At 41.2% G+C, this 20494-nt stretch overlaps 1 protein-coding gene across 1 annotated transcript in view; it reads left to right on the top strand.

The window, feature by feature from the left end:
• The window catches only part of SLC1A3 (solute carrier family 1 member 3), a 74585-nt gene that overhangs the window by 5318 nt on the left and 48773 nt on the right, over positions 1–20494 (top strand). Inside the window, exon 3 of the mRNA XM_060146030.1 lies at positions 14864–15001. Coding sequence (XP_060002013.1) covers positions 14864–15001 — 138 coding nt within the window. The remainder of the gene's footprint in view (positions 1–14863; positions 15002–20494) is intronic.

Consider the following 20494-nt stretch of genomic DNA (forward strand, 5'->3'; position numbering starts at 1 on the left):
CCTTTAAGATAGTTCATCATTAAAGCATTTGATGAAGTGTCTTCCAGGGCTATAGCAGACAAGCTGTCTGACAAAAAACACACTGAGAAGAGTGGTCACTGTCTTTCTTCCTCCGGGAAGCACTTTCTACTTCATACTGTGGTCAGTTGTGTCAGAGGGACCTCAGACATCTCCCTGAAAGAAAGAAAAATCCTTTGTCATGTTCAAGTCACAGAATGTCACTCATCTATTATGTGCTAAATAAATACATTTTTTTTAAAAGATTCAATGCTATTCAGCAATTTAACAAATATTGGATGTTGTGTATCTGGCTCTATGCTATACAATGTGGCATCTCTGACCTCAGGTGGCTTAGTAGGAGAGATGGATTAAAAATGAGATGACAAAGGAATATATGGGGTTCAGAGGTAGTAATAGAGAAATTCGTAACATTTTTTGAAATGAGATTATATTGTATATACAGTTCTATATCGTATATGGTGTCTTTCTGTGTTGGTACTTTAGACGTTCTACTTTGTTATTAACAACCACATGTGGTAGATGTGCCACGTGGTAACATTTTTAAAGTGTGGCTTTTGAGGAAGGATAGATCTGGATTCATATGCCGGTCATACTTAATCACCGTATGATCCTAAAGAAGGTGTTTACCTGTTCTGAAGTCTCAGTTTCCTCATCTATTGTAAAATGTATAATATATATTGTGGACACTTACGTGGTGCCAAGCAGTGTTGTAAGTGTGGTTAGTATGTTAGCTTTATTTAATCCTCACAACAAGCCAGGGAGGGAGGTATTTTTATGCTCATTTTATAGATGAGGAAACCGAAGCTCAGATACTTATCCCGCAGTTGATGCATTTTGACCGGGATTCAAATCCACCATTTGGGCTCCAAGTTCATACTCTTACCCACCACAGTGTTCTGAATGCTTGGTCCCTCCTCTCAGGAAATGTCCATTCTTGTTATATTACACCAATTAGCTCAGGATGTGCACTGACACATCAACAGGAGGGGTGGAAAGGAGAGATTGAATTGAGAATTCAGAACAAGGGTCACTCCTGGGTCCTGGTGGCTGATTGCATGTGAGTTGACAGAGAAAGTGGATTGCAGGTCAATGGTCTGATTTCTGGCTTGGGTGACCGAGTGGCTTTGGTACCATCAGTCATGGTGGAACACAGGAAGAAGACGGGGGAAGTAATAATGTCAGTTTCGGACATGTTGAGTTTGAGATGTGGGCTGCCACGGCAGTGGAGATACAGTGCAAGAGGCTCACCATAAATAAAGATTTGGAAGGTAGCCTTACCATCTCCAGACTGAACGAAGACAGGTTCTGTCTTTGAGGGTAAACGAATAACGATCAATGCATCGGGTTATCCTACTGCATAAGCTACTCTGTAAGTGAGTCTATTCTGAGAGCAGTATTAACTCTAGGGCCCTTCTTTATAACTAGAAGCAATAATCTCCCAGAAATGCTGTAGTGGTATCCTGAGCCTTGGACATGTAATACAATATCCAGCCGAGTCATTTAGTTCAGCCAAACAGGTTCATTAATGCGGTGAACTATCAGCTGCTGCCTGGACCCAACTAGCCAACTGCTTGAGTTAGTGGCCCCCATGCTGACACCTTTCAGCTTACTAAGAGAAGGGCATCTCCACCCAGGTTGAACAACAAGAATCCAAAGAATGGTGAACAGATTTCTGGGTTCAGATTTCCAGTTTCTTCAACACTTCCTGGAAAAGAGAAGGAGCTTCCAGAAGCTCGGGGCAGCCCCTCCCCTGGTGTTACCAGAGCCCAGCTAGTCACTGTCACTCACAGAGACTCCCTGGGCAGAGGGCTGGGCTGGAGGGTGAGCTAGGAAGCAGTGGATTCATAATGCCCTGCTCTGGAGAAGCGACATAGGGATAGAAAAATTGTTGGGGACAACAATAGCAACTAGCCGACTTGCATTAGATCCCAGCCCCCCCTCCCACCGTCTCCAAAAGCACTCCAGAGAGCTGCTTCCTGTCCTGGGGATAGAGTCCAGGACTGAATAGGGGAGTAGATCAGAGCCACGGATTCTGGAGTCAGAAGCTTAGGTTTATGTCCCATTTCTGGAACTGATCCTCTGTTTCTTCATGCGTAAAGTGGAATAATGATAACACCTCTGTGCCAAGATTCTATCCCAGTTCTGCCACTTACGACCATGTAACCTTAAATAATGTCCTTAAATGCTTGGCGGGCAAAGTGTCTGAAGAAACCGTCAACCCTCCGTCTTTGGCTTCCATCTGTGCTAGGGCGTCAAGTGAAAATACACGCGGGTTTGAGGATGCTGCTCGGCCAGAGGACTGAGAGCCAAGGGTGAGGGAGGACCGGGTGTGGGAAGGGGAGAAGACAGTCACCTGCTTTAGGTCTGGAAGTGTCTTCTATTTCCTTGGCTAGAGGAGGGAGCCAAGAGAGTCGTAGGAAGAGACTTAATAGTTGTAAACGGCTTTGAGAGGCAGAGATGAAAGCCTCAGTGTAAGTGACACCGTCATTATCTGTCCCTTACCTACCTGGCCTCTTGAGCCAAGCAGAAAGTAATCCCCAGGCAGCAGTTATCACAACACAGACTGCTCAATGGAGGGAGTGATGTCTCAGGAAAATGGGAAGTTGCTGAGAAAATGGTTTCAATAAATGTTGTAACATACTCAATAGTGCATTTTTGTTCGTACCACTCAGGACCCATCAGAGTTCACCACCTCCCTGGTTTCTCCTTTTCTCCAGCATTTTGGTGTCTACTGTTCATTAATTGTTGCCCCCATCAGAATGGAGCCAAGCAAGATGAGGGGTTCTGGAAACTTGGAGAAAATGTTGCTGTTTTCTAACAGAGTTGGCAAAGGTTATTTTGAAGTAGGGGGTAGAAGGCTTAATGTTGTTCTAAGATTGTCTCTGGATTTTATTTTGCTCTATTTTCTTCCTGTTAATTCAGATAATGAGAAAACTGAGCAGGCAATTTCAAATTTGTTTCTTTTTCAAGTAGGTAATCAAATAAGTATGTGTGTTCAGGACAATTACCTGCAATAATAATATCTTCCATTGTGGCTGTGTCACAGTTTACAGAGTGCTTTCCCATTGCCCTCTATAGCAATGTAAGTCCATGGCCAGTTCATCCCCCATTCTGATCAGTATCTGTGAATGTCTGGAACACAGCTGAGAAAGCGCTGAGAGTCTAAAGGTCCTGCTTACAGACACAGCTCTGCCATCAGCTCCCTTTATGATTTAAGACAAATCTCTGGACCTCATATTTCTTCACCAGCAAAATACATTTGGACTAATGTCTGCCTCCAACTCCAAAATTCTATCATTTAAAGTCTAATTTGTCTTCCTCTAAAGCTGAAAATACGGAATAAGATACATGAGGGTTTTCTTTTCAGCCCATGATGCTGTACCATTGCAAGGACCTTTTTCCTGAACTCATGATCTCCCAACTCATTCTAGCCAGTCTCTCAAATCTATGAAGCAGCTGCCTTCTCTTGCTTTGAGTTCTTGACTGTCAATTTCTTGCCTCTGGGTGTGGTGGCCAATGTTTCCTAAGCAATGTTTGAGGACACAACTGAGGCACACCTCTGCAGAGCCACTCCTGCCCTTCCATCTTCTGTATAAATCAGGGGGTGAAAATTGCAGGCCTTTGTTTTTGCTATAGAGTAAACAAGGTTGTCAAGAGCCTATGCTATTTGGAAGAGGCAACTGGAATTTAAGCACTGTCTTTTCCAAGCTTTACATTCCAGGTGTTGAGTTCTTGATATTTATGGAACGCTGGGGTACCATCATTCACCAAGTATTTGGTCTGACAGCTCGGTGAGCTGTATCATTGCTGTGAGATGTGGAAACACACAGAGCACTTCAGGGCACACACTTTAGCCATTGTGCTCACCGAGGATAAAAATTATGAGTTTTATGTCAAGCTTCAGTGCTATCAAAATGGCCCAGAGCTTATTCCCTAGACCAAGAATATTCCCATCACTAGACCCAATCAAAAATGCACTCAAGGGCTTCCCTGGTGGCGCAGTGGTTAAGAATCCACCTGCCAATTCAGGGGACACGGGTTCGAGCCCTGGTCCGGGAAGATCCCACATGCCACGGAGCAACTAAGCCCATGAGCCACAACTACTGAGCCTGCGCTCTAGAGCCGGTGAGCCACAACTACTGAGCTCATGTGCCACAACTACTGAAGCCCACGTGCCTAGAGCCCGTGCTCTGCAACAAGAGAAGCCACCACAATGAGAAGCCCGCGCAGCTCAACAAAGAGTAGCCCCCGCTCGCCGCAACTAGAGAAAAGCCGATGCACAGCAACGAAGACCCAACGCAGCCAAAAAAAAAAAAAAAAAAAAAAAAAAAATGCACTCAAGTGGTTTTGAAACCAAAAAGAGAAGAATAAAACCCCCAAGGCTAGATAAAGGAAGATATACCCTGGCTGAATTAAGTCAATGTCGGGGAAAGGCACTCCTTTTTTCCCTCTGCGTATCTTAATCAAAGAGTTGAAGGTAAATTTAGGAGCAGAGAGTTGAAAGGTACACTTAAGTTTTGAATTTCAAGACTGAGTCCCTGTCTCCTGAGAGGACAACTTCATTCTTCTTGTCCCCAAAGAGATTTCTCCAGTTCTCCAGCAATGATTCCAGGTCACAAACTGCTGTTGCTTCTCAGAGAGAAAACAGTGGGCTATTAGTGAGAGCCTTTCTATTCAAAATCTTGTAAGATGAAGCTCATTTGTCCCTAATGAGAGTAGAGATGGACAATTACTGCCCTTCTCACCCTGAAAAGATGGCCTCTTCTTTTAGACACATTGCATCACTGGAAATTCCATTTTTAAAGCAAGAAAGGCAAAACCCCAGAGATCATGTGCTTGCTGCTCTCTTCAGTGTGTTGATGAATGTGAAGGTAAAGGCATCAAGAAGGAAATTACGAGTCTTTGAAGAGACTGCCTATGACCCAAGTTGTTTTCTTTTCTTTTTTCTTATTTATTTACTTTTGTCTTAGATTTGCTTTTTTAAGGCAAATGAAGTAGACTTGTGCATAAAGCTGCGACTCAATAAACTTGCCAGGGCTTTGTAAGTTCTGGCATCAGGATGCTTTCCACAGCATGACAGATGAGGAAAGAGCATACCTTTGCTGAGTGGTTTACAATGTGAGTTTTCAGCTCTGGTATACTTGTAACTCTGGCTAATTGGGTGAAGCAGCACATGAGCCTATAACGACTGAGTTCAAAGTTTTTTCAGATTCACTTCCTTGTCTCCAGAAAAAAAGCCTTTTGGTCAGAAAGTGATCCACTCAACTATAAATCTGAACACGCTAGTGTCCCCCCTCTCCATGACCCAAATTAAGGAAACTCATTGTTAAAGCAAATTAAAGCAGATTGAGGACCAAGCCACCCAGACCCAGAGTGAGTTTTTAGAAAGATTCAGGCATTTAGCAGAAAAGATGTAAAATAAAATTCAGTCAGATTTTGTTTTTAATTGTGGGCCATGTTTGTGTGTGTATTTATTTTGTTATTTTACTTATGAAATAAGTAAATCTACGTTGCCCCAAATCAAAAAGAACAAAAATGAAATGAAATGAAAGTGTCACACCCACCCAGCTTCCCCAGGGGTCCAAATTGTTTTGTTATCTGTTTCTTCTGTGACTTTAGAGTTATTTTATCAGCATAAAAATAAATTCATATTTATTTATTTATTTATTTTTGCCTTTGACAAATTGTACCATAGTATATATAGCTCGCTTCATACTTTGCTTTTTTCACTTTACAGTATCCCTTGGATGCCATTCCTTACTAGCACATAAAGAACCACCTCATTCTCTCGAGGCTACATTGTATGGGTGAACCATACTCTATTTAAGCAATTCCCCATTGATGGGACACTTAGGTTGTTTCCAACACTTTGATATCATTTTTCAAATGGTATAATGAATAATCTGGGATAAAAGTTATTTCACCCTGGTAAAGGATATCTGTGGGATACATCCCTAAAAGTGCAATTGCTGAGACTAAGGGTATACCCATGTGTGATTTTGTATAGCTAATTTATACCCCATAGGGGTTGGAGTCATTTACTCTTCCAGATTGTGAGATTTAAAAGAGTTTGCCCCAATGGGGCTGCTGCCACAGGTGGAGATGAGTGGACTTTGAAGTTTGTGTGGGCTGGCAGGCATATGACAGACAAGCAAAGGCACAGGGAGAACTTGGAAAATTTTAAATACATTTCATTTCCAGTTTCTACTCACAACTGTATATATTACCCAGAAAGGAAGGCAACAGATTCTGGTGATTTCAGTTACTATTTCTAAAATAGATTTTTTTTAATGACAATGGATTGGACATTTAAAGACCCGTAGGATTATTTATAAATTATATTACCATTTCACATAGTCTATGTTAGTGCAGTTTTAAGAAGAAAGCACCAGGCTTTTCAGAACTCCAAGGTTCTTCCGGTTCAGTTGTCTCTCAGTGTTGCACGCCATGCAGATTTGAGTCTGCATCTGTACCATGCCTGGTCATCAGTCACCCACGGCTGGTTATCTGGGCACCACTGGTGGAACAAGGCTGGAACAGGTATTTCCCACCTCCAGCAACAGGAAATACCAAAGGACAAAAGAATGAGCCAAGCCAGGGCCTCTGAAGGATGTGGGAACAGAGGAGTGGGGGAGGGTTGAAAGGTTGACTCAAACACGGAGTAGCTTCTCACCAGGAAACGCCTGGAAGTTTGAGCTGAAACAAAAAGCCAGGGACCAGCAGACCTCTTGGGCAGGTAAATTCTCCATTTTGCCCTTGGCTTCTTTATAAAAATGAGTTAATGGAACTTTACATCCAGCAGCTTCATCAGGCTGGCATGAGACAGGCTTTTAACTTCTCCAAATTGGGCCACGATCTAGCCAAGTTCTGAAATAGAAACTTTTATTTGATCTCAAATAATTATTGAGTACCTGCCATAATAACCGTAATGGCCAAATTGATAAAGCCTTTTATGACTTACCACAAGCTTTCGTAGGCATTATCAAGGACTTTAGAATTCATTAGAAGAAACCAGATGAATGCATATAAAACAGCTAAGATAATGCTCAGAATATGGAGCAGAGAATATTAAAGTTCAAGAAGATCATAGATACTGCTTTTCTGATCTATTTCTCCCATTATTCAGATTAAGAAGCCGGCAGGGAGGGCAAAGAGATTATGTGACTTGAAGATACTAGCTGTGGAAATAGGCAGATCTAAGTTTGAAACCCCATTTTGCCAACAGCAGTTACTGGCCGTGTAATCCTGGACAGATGGCTTATTTTTTCTAGGACTCAGTCTCTTCATCTATAAGATGGTGATATTAAGTCCCGTAGGTTTGCTATGAAGATTCAGTCATTTAAGTGAAGTATCTACTAGCGTAATTTACTGGCAGCCTCAGGCCCAGAACCCTCATCTCTGACTCCCAGACTAGGATCTTTATACAGCATCACACCTGCTGTCTTTCATACCCCCAAAAACCTGTCTAGTGAGAGAATTAGGAATCGAGAGCTATCACTCCTAGCTTGTGAATCTAGAAACCTGAGCATATGAGAAATCATAGTTCAGGCAAGAACCAGTTTCCCACATCACGAGAGAAATCAGAGTTTGGAGTGCAGGAGGGAATCGGATGCACGGTGCAACTCAGCAGTTCCTCTGCTCGGGAAACTGTTCGACAGCAGCTGGGGGCCAGGCCTAGAGACTGTGCAGGTCAGACAAAGCCCTTATCATCCTGTGCAGCTCACTTGGTGTGGTGGAAACTGTGACCTTGCTTTTAACCAATAGAATATGGCAAAGGCAATGGATGCCACGCCTCTGATTTTATTACATCATACATTAGGTGGTTGTGAACTTGAGGCAAAGTAGTGCTAGTTTTTTGTTTGTGTGTTTGGTTTTTTACTACAAAAATGAAAAGACCCTAGCTGGGAAAGAATAGTATTTTGTCACATAAAACCAGTGGTGTGCTATCAACAAAAAAATTTGATACTATTATATCTTTGAGCCATCTTGCATTCAAGCAGACAGCATGGTCTCCTTTCTGGCTGAAGATCTACAGGCCAAGCTTTTTCCCAGTAGGAGTTAGAATGGGCTTTGACTGGTTTGCGATGTAAATGCTAGAAGAGCTAGTTAGCTCACCTTGGGTGGTGGGCCTTTGGTAGTTTTCTTACAGCTGGCCTCAGAATGTGAGATCTTCCTCTCAAGATCAATGCCAATATCACTTTTAGATTCTCTTTTGACATCTGAGCTCTTTGGGGGCCATTGTCTCTTTTCCTGGAGAATTTTGCATTGTGAATAATAATTCTAGAAGGCTGTGGTCTGCCAATCTGTTCGTGACAGAGTTTGGAGATAGGGCGGGAACGTTAGTAAAACTTTACTATTTCAAAGTTTTTCAAAAAAAAAAAAAACAGTGAACCAGGTATGTGTTCTTTCTGAGGCTCCAGGGTGCACATTGTGTCTTAGTGTAGAAAGTGAAGTGATATTTAATCTTCCAAAGAAGTATTTGTTGTATAGACTCCCCAGGGAGAAACAGTGAACCCCTGAAGGACTCTTTTCTTGAGCTTTCCACATTAGAGGAGAAAAAGTATTTTTTCTTTTTTTTTTTTTTTTTTTTTTGCGGTACATGGGCCTCTCACTGTTGTGGCCTCTCCCATTGCGGAGCACAGGCTCCGGACGCGCAGGCTCAGCGGCCATGGCTCACGGGTCCAGCCGCTCCGCGGCACGTGGGATTCTCCCGGACCGGGGCACGAACCCGCGTCCCCTGCATCAGCAGGCGGATTCTCAACAACTGCACCACCAGGGAAGCCCCAGAAAAAGTATTTTTAAAAAATGCATCTTTGTTTGTAGCATTCAACAAGGACGGTTAATTTTGATCACCGTAAACATTTTTGTTAAGATATTTCCTAGATTCTAGAAATCTTGTTAAAATACCAAAATAAGAATACTATGAGATTGTTGGCTGAGAACGAGCAATTTTGATATTGCTCGTGACATCTATGTATTACATAATGTCACCAAGATGCCAACTTTGCAAAGTTTGCTTCGGATCTAACAAATTCTGTTAGGAAGTTCTTCTGGTTTTTATGGTTATTTTTGCAGAGTAATCAATAATAAAGGATCTGTTCTTTTGCACTAAAAATCTGGTAGCCATAAAAGTTTTTATTAGTTCTGGGAATATCAATCAATGTGCTTAAATAAGTGCCCACTAATGGAACTCAGCTCTGCAGAGGCAGTGAGTTGCTTTACTGAAGGGAAGCAGGCTTCCCTCCACCCTTCTCCTTCTAACTGGTCGCAAGGGCAGAGTGGAGAGGGCTCTGAGAAGTCTATGTATCAGGCTGTGAGAACTCGTTTTCAGGGAAGACTCTTTTCGTTGCTGGGCTCTGTAATCAGAAACCTGAATTGCTTACCCAGAAAAGCCATCTTTGCATATGCAGAGCATTTCCTCTTAACTTGATGCTGAGAGCTGGCTGACCTCAGCACACTGGCTTCACCTCTAACGCTGCCTGTCCCAGCAGAAAGCTGAAGAAAAAAATGGCTTTTGTTTATTCATTTAACAAATGAACTGAAAAAAAGCTAGATGTGGACTTCATTAAGTAAAATCAACAAAATCTTTCCTCAACTTAAGCTCTATATTTAGTTAACCTAATTCAAAAGAGAATGAAAATGTAGATAAAATGTTGTGTCCTAACTTAGGCTCTTTAAATTCGCACCATGTCTAGTGAAAGGCCATGAGTACAGCATAGTGGGTGAGGGTCTGGGCCCTGGAGCTGGGTATGAAGCCCACCTCAGCCACTCAGCTGACCTTGAGAAGAGCTTGACCTCTCTCTACGCTGACTGTGGCTCCGACCTATACAGGTTTGTGGTTTTGGCAGTTTACCTACTTTGTCAGTGACTGGTTCTCCATCTGTGAGATATGGGTAGTACCAGTCCTGGCTTCCATGGCATCTGTGCTTGTGAGAACTTGGCATCTTGCATGTGCTGAAGACTGTTAGCTGTTGTCATTAAGCATGAGAACCTGAAGCATGTTTTCATTTAATGTCTTTCCCACCTTTGTTACTGATGGTTTCCAAGGATTAAAATGTGTGCACTGGAGGGAAAAGGCAGGCTACTTTAATTCATAAATTCTATATACATTTAGTTAAATCATTCCATGAAAAGGGACTTGGTGTAACCATTTTAAACAGTGACTTGATACTAATAACCATATCGTGGGATCCTCAAAAAGTAAGTGGACCTGTGGAAGGTTCCGAAGGTGCCTCTGGGACATCTCTAGCAGATCCAAGGTTAGTACTCAAGTGCTTCTACAATTTGGGAGGTTAGAGATGCTGAAGACCCAGAGGCCAGGTGCATTTGAGAACTGTCTTCAAGCAAGCTAGTAGAAAGAGCACTGGCTTTTGTTTGGAAGCCCCCGGGTCAACCACTTACTAGCTCTGTAAACTTGAGCAAGTTAACTAACTCCTGAGCACCAGCATATTCATCTTTAAAATAGATATGATAATACCTACCTCATAAAGTTGCGATGAGGATCACACCACCATTAACACATAGTAAGAGCTCAATAAAAATTGCCCTTCCCCACATTATCTTTCCTAAGAGTAGAAATGGCTCGCTTGATAAACCCAGAGACAGTAAATAAACCAAAGCACAGTCAGGGACAAAACGGATTCAAAGTGTATTTGCAATGTGCTATCACTCTAAACAACTCGTCTCTTCAAAGCACTTGACTTAAAACTATCCCTTATAAATAAATGATGTCATCTTTCTGCAGTTCCTACTATAAAAAAGAGCTTTTAGAAAATGTGGTTTCTGTATTGGAGACGGTAAAGAAACAGAGACATTCTAGGGTAGATGCCAGGACTACACTTTCAAGCAAGACCATCTTGACTGGAAGGAGACAGATGAAAAATTTCACCACCTCTTGAGACTTTGCCTCCTTGACTGTCTTTCTGTTGCTCTGTATCATTAGTAGAGCAGCTATCTTACCAATTTTTTCTGAATTATAATTTAAATGGGTATTTCTGGACTAGGCAGGATCCTACCCACCCTTGAAAATATTGTTGTACATGAGTAAATACATTTCTAAAACTGTATTTAGAAAGGGTCTTGTAAAACCAAGCTTGTTCTTAAATTGTTATTTGAAGGATATCTAAAATTCCTACTAGCTTGGTATGGTCAAATTCCAGAAGACCAAAATGAGTTTCTTGGGCTTACTGTGCATGTTTTTTGTTACAATTGAATGACAAACGTTTTAATGCATGTAAATAAAAGTCACAAAACATAACCAATGCCAGTGAAAATACATTTGATTGGAAGTAAACTTTATAATATTTATTTTATTCCTTGCTTACTTATTATAAGATAAAGCACAGATTTTAGTAACTTGACCTTTATATGAACAAGTAGGAAAGAACCAGATATAACCAGAGCTTTTTATAATTCCTTTGTGCTGCTAATACTGTTGTATTGAATAATGTACACTGAAAATTGAAATTAAATACCTTACCCCAAACAGAGTTCCAGGGAGATTAAAGATTTAAGATTTTAAAACCAAGCAAACTATCGAAAAAGGAGAAATGTATTGAAGATTTCTCAAACTTGGGAGGGTGAGGGAAATTAAAGTTTATAACTCTTGAAGAAATCACTTAATAAAAAAGATGTGTAGACATTATTTGTAGAACACCTGTATATTTTAAGTAATAATATATGGCAAGCAAATTAGAAAAAAACTATAGCAAATATTATTTTAAACATAGGCAAAGGGTAATTATCTCTATTATATAAAGAATCTATACCAAATATACACACACATACATAAACTCTTCAACTATCAGGATTTAGTAAATGACTGGTGAAAATACAATTAGGAGGAATGGTCATCAGATATTAAGTAAATTCAAAAGAAAACTAATATACAGACTATTTACTCATTCAAAAATTCTGCTTCTTTTAACAAGGTTTTATGATAATATTCCATTCCTAGAGGTATGGGAAATAAAGTCTTCTCATTCACTAATGGGGTATTAAACTGCTGGGCCAATCCATTGGGAAAGCAATTTGATAACATGAATTGAGGTAGTCATATGCTTTATTTTTTTTTCTTCCAGTTTTATTGAGGTGTAACTGACATACAGCACTGTATAAGTTTAAGATGTACAGCATGGGAATCCCCTGGCAGCCCGGTGGTTAGGACTCTGAGCTTTCACTGCTGAGGGCCCGGGTTCAATCCCTGGTCTGGGAACAAAGATTCCGCAAGTCTTGCCGCTCGGCTAAAAAACAACAACAACAACAACACACACACACACACACACACAAAGATGTACTGCATAATGATTTGACTTGCATACATCATGAAATGATTATCACAAAAAGTTTAGTGAAAGTCCATCGACCAGTGATTGAACCCATGCCCCCTGCAGTGGAAACACGGAGTCCTAACCACTGGACCACCAGGGAATTCCCAACAACTTTCATACACAACGTACAGCAGTGTTAATTCGTCATGTTGTCCATTACATCCCTAGTACTTATTTGTCTTATAACTGGAAGTTTATACCTTTTGACTGCCTTATCCAATTCCTTTCCCCACACATACCCCCTCTTGTAACCACAATTCTGATCTCTATGAGTTTGTTTGTTTGTTTTTGAAGTATAATTGACCTACAACACTATGTTAGTTCCTGGTGTACAACATAGTGATTCCATGTCTCTATACATTTCCAAATGATCTTCATGATAAGTCTAGTTACCATTTGTCATTCTACAAAGATATTACATAATTATTGACTATATTCCCCACACTGTACGTTTCATACCCATGACTCATTTATTCTGTAACTGCAAGTTTATACCTCTTAATCTCCCTCACCTATTTCTCTCCTCCCCACAGCTGGTAACCAGATTCTTTAATGCACTGGTTCCCTTTCCCTGAACTACACTAAACAAAATACCTCTAGGTAAAAACCAGCCTTCATATATTCATAATGGTGTTTTTTATAAAAGTAAAAACTGCGAAACAACCAAGTGTTCAACAACAAAAATGGTAGTAAGTAAATTTTGGTACAATCACTGGATCTGCTATCATGAGGCTTAAAAGTGATGTTTATGGTGACTATATATGGAAAAGTATAGTCTGCGTGATCTCTGTGTATTTAACTCTGTAAGAGAACATTCCGGAAAGAAGCTCAGGGAAGCACTAACAGTAGTTGTCTTTGCTCTACTGAAGAGACAGGAAGTATGAAAAGTAGTCAAGAATGTGAGATCTGGGTCCAAACTGCCTGGGTTTCAATCCCAGCTCTGCCACTTGAATGGACGGCTATTTGACTTTGATATGGAAGAGCTGTTGAAATTGGGCATGTTTTAACTTCACTATTATTAGATTTCTCCATCAGTAAATTGGTGGTAAATTAGTACCTATGTCCTGGGAGTTTTGTGAGGATTAAATATATTGATACTAATACAGGTAAAGCACTAACAACAATGCCTGGCAGATAGAGAGAGCTCAGTCAGTATTAGCTATTTGCTATTTAAATGGTAGAACCAATAAAGGCAGGCTTTTGCTTCCTCTTTTCTACATTTTCCAAATCCACTTTTCTCTCCCGAACATATTACTGTTACATTGGGAAAAAGCAATAAATATTTTTCTGAAGGTCTTGAAAACAGGGTCAGCTGGATTTTCTAGTCATGTAGATTCAACTCGTAATTGCGATATCACGGTATGTAATCAAAGAATGGATACTTCATGTTGCGGGAATCCAAGAATTGAAATTGGAGTTGCAGTAACAATTGAAATGAACTTTGTGTCTCATTTCATAAGAAGTTAGGATGGTTCAGTTTCCTTAAAGGACTACTTGCTTCCTTTGGAAAAACTTGTGTCTACACAGTATTCTCTCTCCTCCCCCAACCTGTAGCCTCTAGACTACTCAGTACTTCTCTATAACTCACATTGTTTAGTAAAATTTTTGAAAATATTTACAATAATGGAATAAGAAAATTTGGGGGGGGGCAAAGAAAGTTTATTAAGGAAAGGGGAGAAGGAGTAAATTATTCAGTACATCTGTTAATTTCTGAACATTTCCAAAGGTACCAAGCATAATTTGATTTACCTATAGAGTTAATCATTTAAATATTTTTTGAAGTTCCAGGAGCAGAATCAAATTAAGGGGAAAATTGCTTTCTCTTTCCCTTATTATGCCCTAAGTTTTCAGGGAAAACTTTTGGAAAAAGTCTCTGCTAACTTTGTAGTCTTCTTTTGCCAGCAACTAGCAAGTCTGTACAATATAGTTGCCAAGGCAATATCGGGACCATGTAGACAGAAGGTGTGGTGTGTAGACAGGGAGATGATGAAAATGGATTAACAGTGTGAACAAGAGGAGTTTTTTTTTAATTGTAAAAAATAAAATTACACTACCCTTTATAAGTGGTTATGCCAGCAGTTCTAACATCTGTTGTTGCAAAAGAACTTCATTATAATAAGCCTTTTTTTTTTTCCTTTATTGCCTTGTGTGTGGATACGTGATTTGTTTCCTAGATATGCCCCCTTTATGACTGTGTCCTGGGCCATGTCAAAACTGGTTCCCCTGCATGCAAGTTAGACAAAGAAATTTTTCATTTGCTAAGACCAGGAACATTTTTTCTCTGAGTTCTACTCGAAGCCCTGAATTCAGCCAGACCCTTCCAGACTATGATTGAAAAGATAGGCACACCCCTTGCTCCAAAGTGGCACAGATATTTGCTGCTTAAATAAATCGAGTCTCCTTAGACAGGAGTGATAGTAGGCCAAATGCTTGCTTATTTTTCTACGATTGTTACAGTTTCGAAAAAGACTCAACTTTTCTTCTTTGTTTTGTTTTTGTTTTTTCTCCTGCAGGTACAATCCTTGGATTTACCCTCCGACCATACAAAATGAGCTACCGGGAAGTCAAATACTTCTCCTTTCCCGGGGAACTTCTGATGAGGATGTTACAGATGCTGGTGTTACCACTAATCATCTCCAGTCTCGTCACAGGTACCCTATGCAGTTTTGTTCTGTTTTTTTCATGTGTGCTTATTGCAAAAGATCGCTTAGAAAAACAAACGCTTTAGGTTTCTGCTGGATGCATGCTCTGTTCTAGAAAATAAAAGTCCCTTCAAAATGATGGAAAGGAGGCTTTAGTAATGCATGAATGATTATAACTCTCGTATTTTACCAATCACAAGAGGAAACGGATTTGAACCGCCACGTAATCTGGTCTGCCTCACTACAAAAGAGGCGCACTGCTAAACACTACACAACCAGCCTTCTCTGCCCACAGCGATGTAGTTGACAACAGCGTACAACAGGTCTGTTTTCTCACCCTCTTATCCCACCCAGATAACATCTGGTTGGACAGCCTATTAGCTATTGATGCAAGAATGCTTGTTCTCAGAGCCACCACGACTTGAGCGGGAGCCTTCTTGGAAGCCTCATCAAGAGGTAATGCCCACAACACACTCACCAACTCTGCTGCCACCAACACTGTATCTTTTCCTGGTGAACCCGCATGATTTCGTTCCCTTCTCCATTGTCCCCCACCCCCGTTGCCTTTTACGCTGGTGGGAGAATGGGGAGGGGGTGGGAGATTTTCCCCATCCAGATATTTTGTCAGTTGACACTTGGATTTTCAAGGCACGGAAGCTTTGCAGGATAGGATTCTTATTTTCTGTGAACGCGAAATAACGATTTACGCCTGCATGGGAAATGGTTGAAGAGTCACTGGTACCTGTGATTGGAGAATACAAACAGAACCAAGAAGTTTTAGAAAACTCTTCTCTTTCCCCACAGCACATCTCTGACTTGGAGAAGGAATGTCCATAGACACTGCCCCAGCAGGATGATTTCTGAGTTTGTAGCTAAAACCCAGAACTCAGGTATTACTGGCCCTGTTTTCTCTTCTGTCTTTGGCTTACTGCCGACACTTAGGCAGATCGTTCTGTGGCTCCGAGCATCTCTCCCCCCCTCCTCCGCCCAGGGAGTTCTCAAGGATATTTATAATCGCCTTTCAAGATCTCTGTGTAATAAGAACAACATAGGACAACTCAAAAGTCTTGGGGCAAGATTCTGACTGCTCTATGCCTTGGAGGGCTGGCCATTACTTGGAGAGAAACTATGTCAGTTTGTTTTTTTTTCAGCGCCTTGCAGACCTCTGCTGGCTTCTACTTGTTCAGGTCTTCAAACAAGTGATTGCATGTACATAAAGCTTCCATTGGAGGATGAGGTGCCCATAAAACAATCAAGTAGACAGAATGATTTGGGGCACTTGTTTTTGAAACTGGCCTGGCCCATTGCTGACCAGAGGTAATCACAGCGGCCACGATTCTTATCAGAGAAGCTAAATTCATGCTGACGTGAGGGCACATCCTCATTATCTATGTGCTGCCATTTTCCTGGGAAACAAGTTCTTGCAGAAGCACTTAGAGGACAGAACTCACATCCACTATTTGTTTAATGGTACAGGGAGTCCCTTCCCACCATCCCTACTGGCTGGAGTCTGAATTGAGTACCTGCAGTTTTTCTGGATGCAAACTGTGGGGTTTTGGGTTCCTTTATACTGTCTCTTCAAGGGTGAGAACAGTGTTTAGAGGTTTCTGCTTTCTGGCAATTGTGCTAAAAGTCCCACTGTGCTACAGTGGGTTTTATAAGAGGAAAGCCCTCGTTTGGTACAACTAGAGGAAATATTAGCTCCCTTTAGTAGCAATCCGAGTTAACAGTTATTTGAAGTGGAATTTCCTGGTATTTTCTAATACTTAATACATCAACTTTGTTGAAGGAATAAGAGCTTTCGTTGAGTAATTTTTCTGCGAAAAAAGATAACCCACTATGATGCAATCCCTCTGCATGGTTAAAAAGAAATTGTGCGTAAACCTTGGAGAAATTATCAACATTTATAATATTGGTGTTAAAGAGAAAGGAATTATAAGCTGCAAACAACCAGTATAAAATGAACTTTTAAAATGTAACCTAATTGCAAGTTGGGAATGCTGCCACTAGGGACCATTAAAAGAGTGTCAGCTCTTTTCCAGGACTGTTAAGAGAAGCGGCTTAATTTAGCTTGCCAAAGATCTTTTTAAGGTGTTGATCTCAAAGGAATAATTTCCAAGCTACATGGTAATTTAGATATTCATGATCAACTGGAATGAGTGATAGATTCCATAAGAATTTCTTTCATGGTTTTAAGTACAGGGATTCTAAACCAAAGCAGGGTGTGACTCAGTGTGAATGAGGAGGCGGGGGGACTTTTGCAAAGTACACACACCCCAGGGGATCCCTGTATGTGTTGGGAAGCATTATTGGAGAATGTGCTGGGAGACAACAAAGTCAGGGTCCACTATTTTAGAATGGAAAAGCAAACTCAGATGCCAAGTGGGCGGCCAGTGGCCAAGCGGGCGATGTATATACATGAAGCTGCCCTTTCAGGCTACTTTTTGTTTTCCTACTTAGTAGAGTCATGGATACAGAGAAATATTTCTCTTTGACAGGAGAGGTAACAGAGATGAGTGTGATGATAAATGGAAAGTGACCCGCTGCAGAATAGCGTAGACAAAGAGAGGCAAGATTGTGACCTGAAAACTATCAGCTCCAGCCAATTGTTGCCATGTGTCAGCAAGGGCCAGATCTTCCAATTTTTCAAAAGAATCCAGAAATCCAAAAATTGATAAGAACCTAGATTTTCAAACATTGACATAATTAACATCTGCAGGCTCAATCCATCCCTTGGGCTACCAATATTGGAACTCAGGTTTCAGTGTCAGTGCTATTAATCATAAGAAATGCACTGATAGATTTGTGCTCCCATCAGGCTATCTCTGGGTTTCATATGTTGCCTCATTCCACTGTTGGCAGTTCCATATCGAAGCTTAACTCAACATGGAATCAGCTACTGAACACCACATTTATTGTTTACTAAACAAATAACTGTTGGAAAACTTCTCCTCCACCTTCTGGGTATTACCACGTTGTGTCCTAGCCACGTTGGCCTTTTCTGCGCCCGACAGGAACACGAGAACTCAGCACTCTTAAGTTCAAAAGTCCCAGGGTCTGTGCAGACAGAAGCTGAAATGCATGAAACCCTTATTGCATTATTTCCATTTGGCATTTTGTTTTAGAAGGTTCTGTACATTTAATCACATTTAAACCCTGAGACATTGAAGTTACGTTTTCATAGTTGGAACATCCCTGTTGGTGAATTGTGGCACTAGACCCCCTGTAAGCCATGTTCTCCTTTTTCTGAATTTGAAATTTTCAATCCTTCCAAACATCCTTGGTGTGTATTAGCATTCCAGAAGCTGCCAGAGAGAAGCTGGAGAAAGCCTAATGGCTAGATTTGCACTCAAGTACCTATTTTTTTGAACAAGAAGAATACTTGTATGCCAACATACCGCACAATAAAATAGGGGATTGGCACCAATTTCTATTGATTTGGTCAAGATAAGCAGCCAGACTAGATATTTCATGCGAGAATTATGAGTTGGCTCGGCTGACTTAACCCTGATGAAATTCACTAGATAATAATTAAACTCCATTTCAGGTTGCTCTGTGTAGACGTAACCATCACCTCCTCCTTACTTTGGAATTTTTTCAGAAAACTAGTGCTTTCTTCTTTTCTCATTCTAAGTGTGCCTTCCTTCTCAATCACTTACCTCGAAAGGAATCTTCCGTGTCTCCAGTTTTCTGGAAGGGGGATGCATCCCTTTTGACAAACATCTTCCAAATCTATAGACCAATGAACTCAATGGAATGTGGGACTTAACTGTAGTTGAAGCCAACAAGCTACACTCAGCAAAAGGCTCTCTTACCTGAGAAAATAAAAGTACAGACAATAAATGGCATACCTCAAAGTATGGCCCTTAGTGTCAGAGAAATGACAGTTACAGTAAAAATAATCTAAAATTTTGTCATTTCCTTTAACACAAGAGGGCAAAAAATGAGCTAGGCAATTCTTAGTATTTGGACATGTGAAAGGTTTGTGAAGGCCTTGCAAAAATGAAAGCCAAAATCACACAAGAAAAATTTAATATTTTAAACTATTCATTGTCATGACTCAGGGGTATAGCTGAGGCCTTTGTGAAATACCCCAGGCATCTATGTACAAGAAAAGGGACTGTAGATTTCTTTCCTTTCTTCCCCCACACATACATTTCATTGAAGGAGGGAAAAAAAATATCCATCTCGGGTAGGGAGGAGTTTCTTTGGGCCTCCTTTTCATTCTCTGTAAAACGAAGGTGTTAATGGTACCTATGTCGTGGGTCTGTTGTTCTGAGGATTTATGCCTGGCACACAGTATGTGCTCAATTAATGGTAGTTATTGGCAGTCAGAGTAGCAGCAGTGAGAGCTGTCCTGGTCCACATTGTATAAGTGAAAATTCTAGAAGAAGAAGAGAGCTTCAGTTCAGGGGCATGTAACTAAGCCTCCAGATTCCTCACGTCTCGTATGTCTGTGATCCTTACAGCTATCAGTTTCCTATTAAAGGTAAATTAAAGAAACCATGAGTAATGGAGTAACAGCACGGGAAAATTCCTTCCTCTCTACTGGAAGGGATTGGTTTTTGCCCTGCAGTGAGGGATGGGATGACCTTATCACAGCTGCATAATTCTAAATATTATCATTGGTTATACAACTGCCCGGTCTTTCCTGAGAAACTTAGCCCCAGTGTGTGGCACCCTGGAATCCACAGGGCAGCAAATTCCACGTGCTGCTCACATGCCGAAAGCGGAGCCTTCCCGGCTAATCAAAACGTTGACAAACTGAGTCTGTCTCAACACTCGAACACACTTCATGGCAGCCTGGAAACAAGGTACCGAGAAAGCAGCTTCAGCCCAGCTCATTTGAAGCCAACCATTGGCCCCGCTTTATTTTCTGTCTCCATCTGTTTACAAACGTGGGAAGGGAGGCTAAATAACATTCGTCTAGAGGGAGAGGTTGTAAGATCTAATGGGAAGATCCATCTGAGGGCTAAAGAGATCCCCTGGCTTTTTTGCATCCTATAGAAAGGAAATCTGGGAAATTAAATGCTTTTTATTTATTTTTAGTGGATTTGGGTTTTGGTAAAGCGTAGACAAATTTATTTAAGTCTAGCTGTCCCAGAAAATGTCTACCATTCTGTCGCAGACAATTTCATTCACTAAGCACTTGTTGAGCTTTTTTATGTACCAGTCACTTTTCTAGGACCTGAGGGTCCCAAATGAGGAAGACAAGACCCCTGACCTCAAGGAGTTCAGAGTCTGGTTGGGAGATAGACTCATGAGTGCAGCGTCACGGGAACAGTGACCCAGGGAAGAAGAGCCCAGTGGAGGACAAAGTAGGGACTGAGTATCAGGCCATCCCTCTTCCTGAGTCTCCAGTTTTCAGGCTCCCCAGTCAGCAGCTTGTTGTTGCTTTCCTCACACCTGGCTCACCGTTAAACACGGTAAGAGCCAGAGGGGGGTGCCCCGTGACGTTCCCAGCAAAAGTAACCCCGGGGAACATAGCCTCACAGATGGGAA

Source organism: Lagenorhynchus albirostris, chromosome 3 (genome assembly GCF_949774975.1).
Source record: "Lagenorhynchus albirostris chromosome 3, mLagAlb1.1, whole genome shotgun sequence".
Lineage (NCBI taxonomy): Eukaryota > Metazoa > Chordata > Mammalia > Artiodactyla > Delphinidae > Lagenorhynchus > Lagenorhynchus albirostris.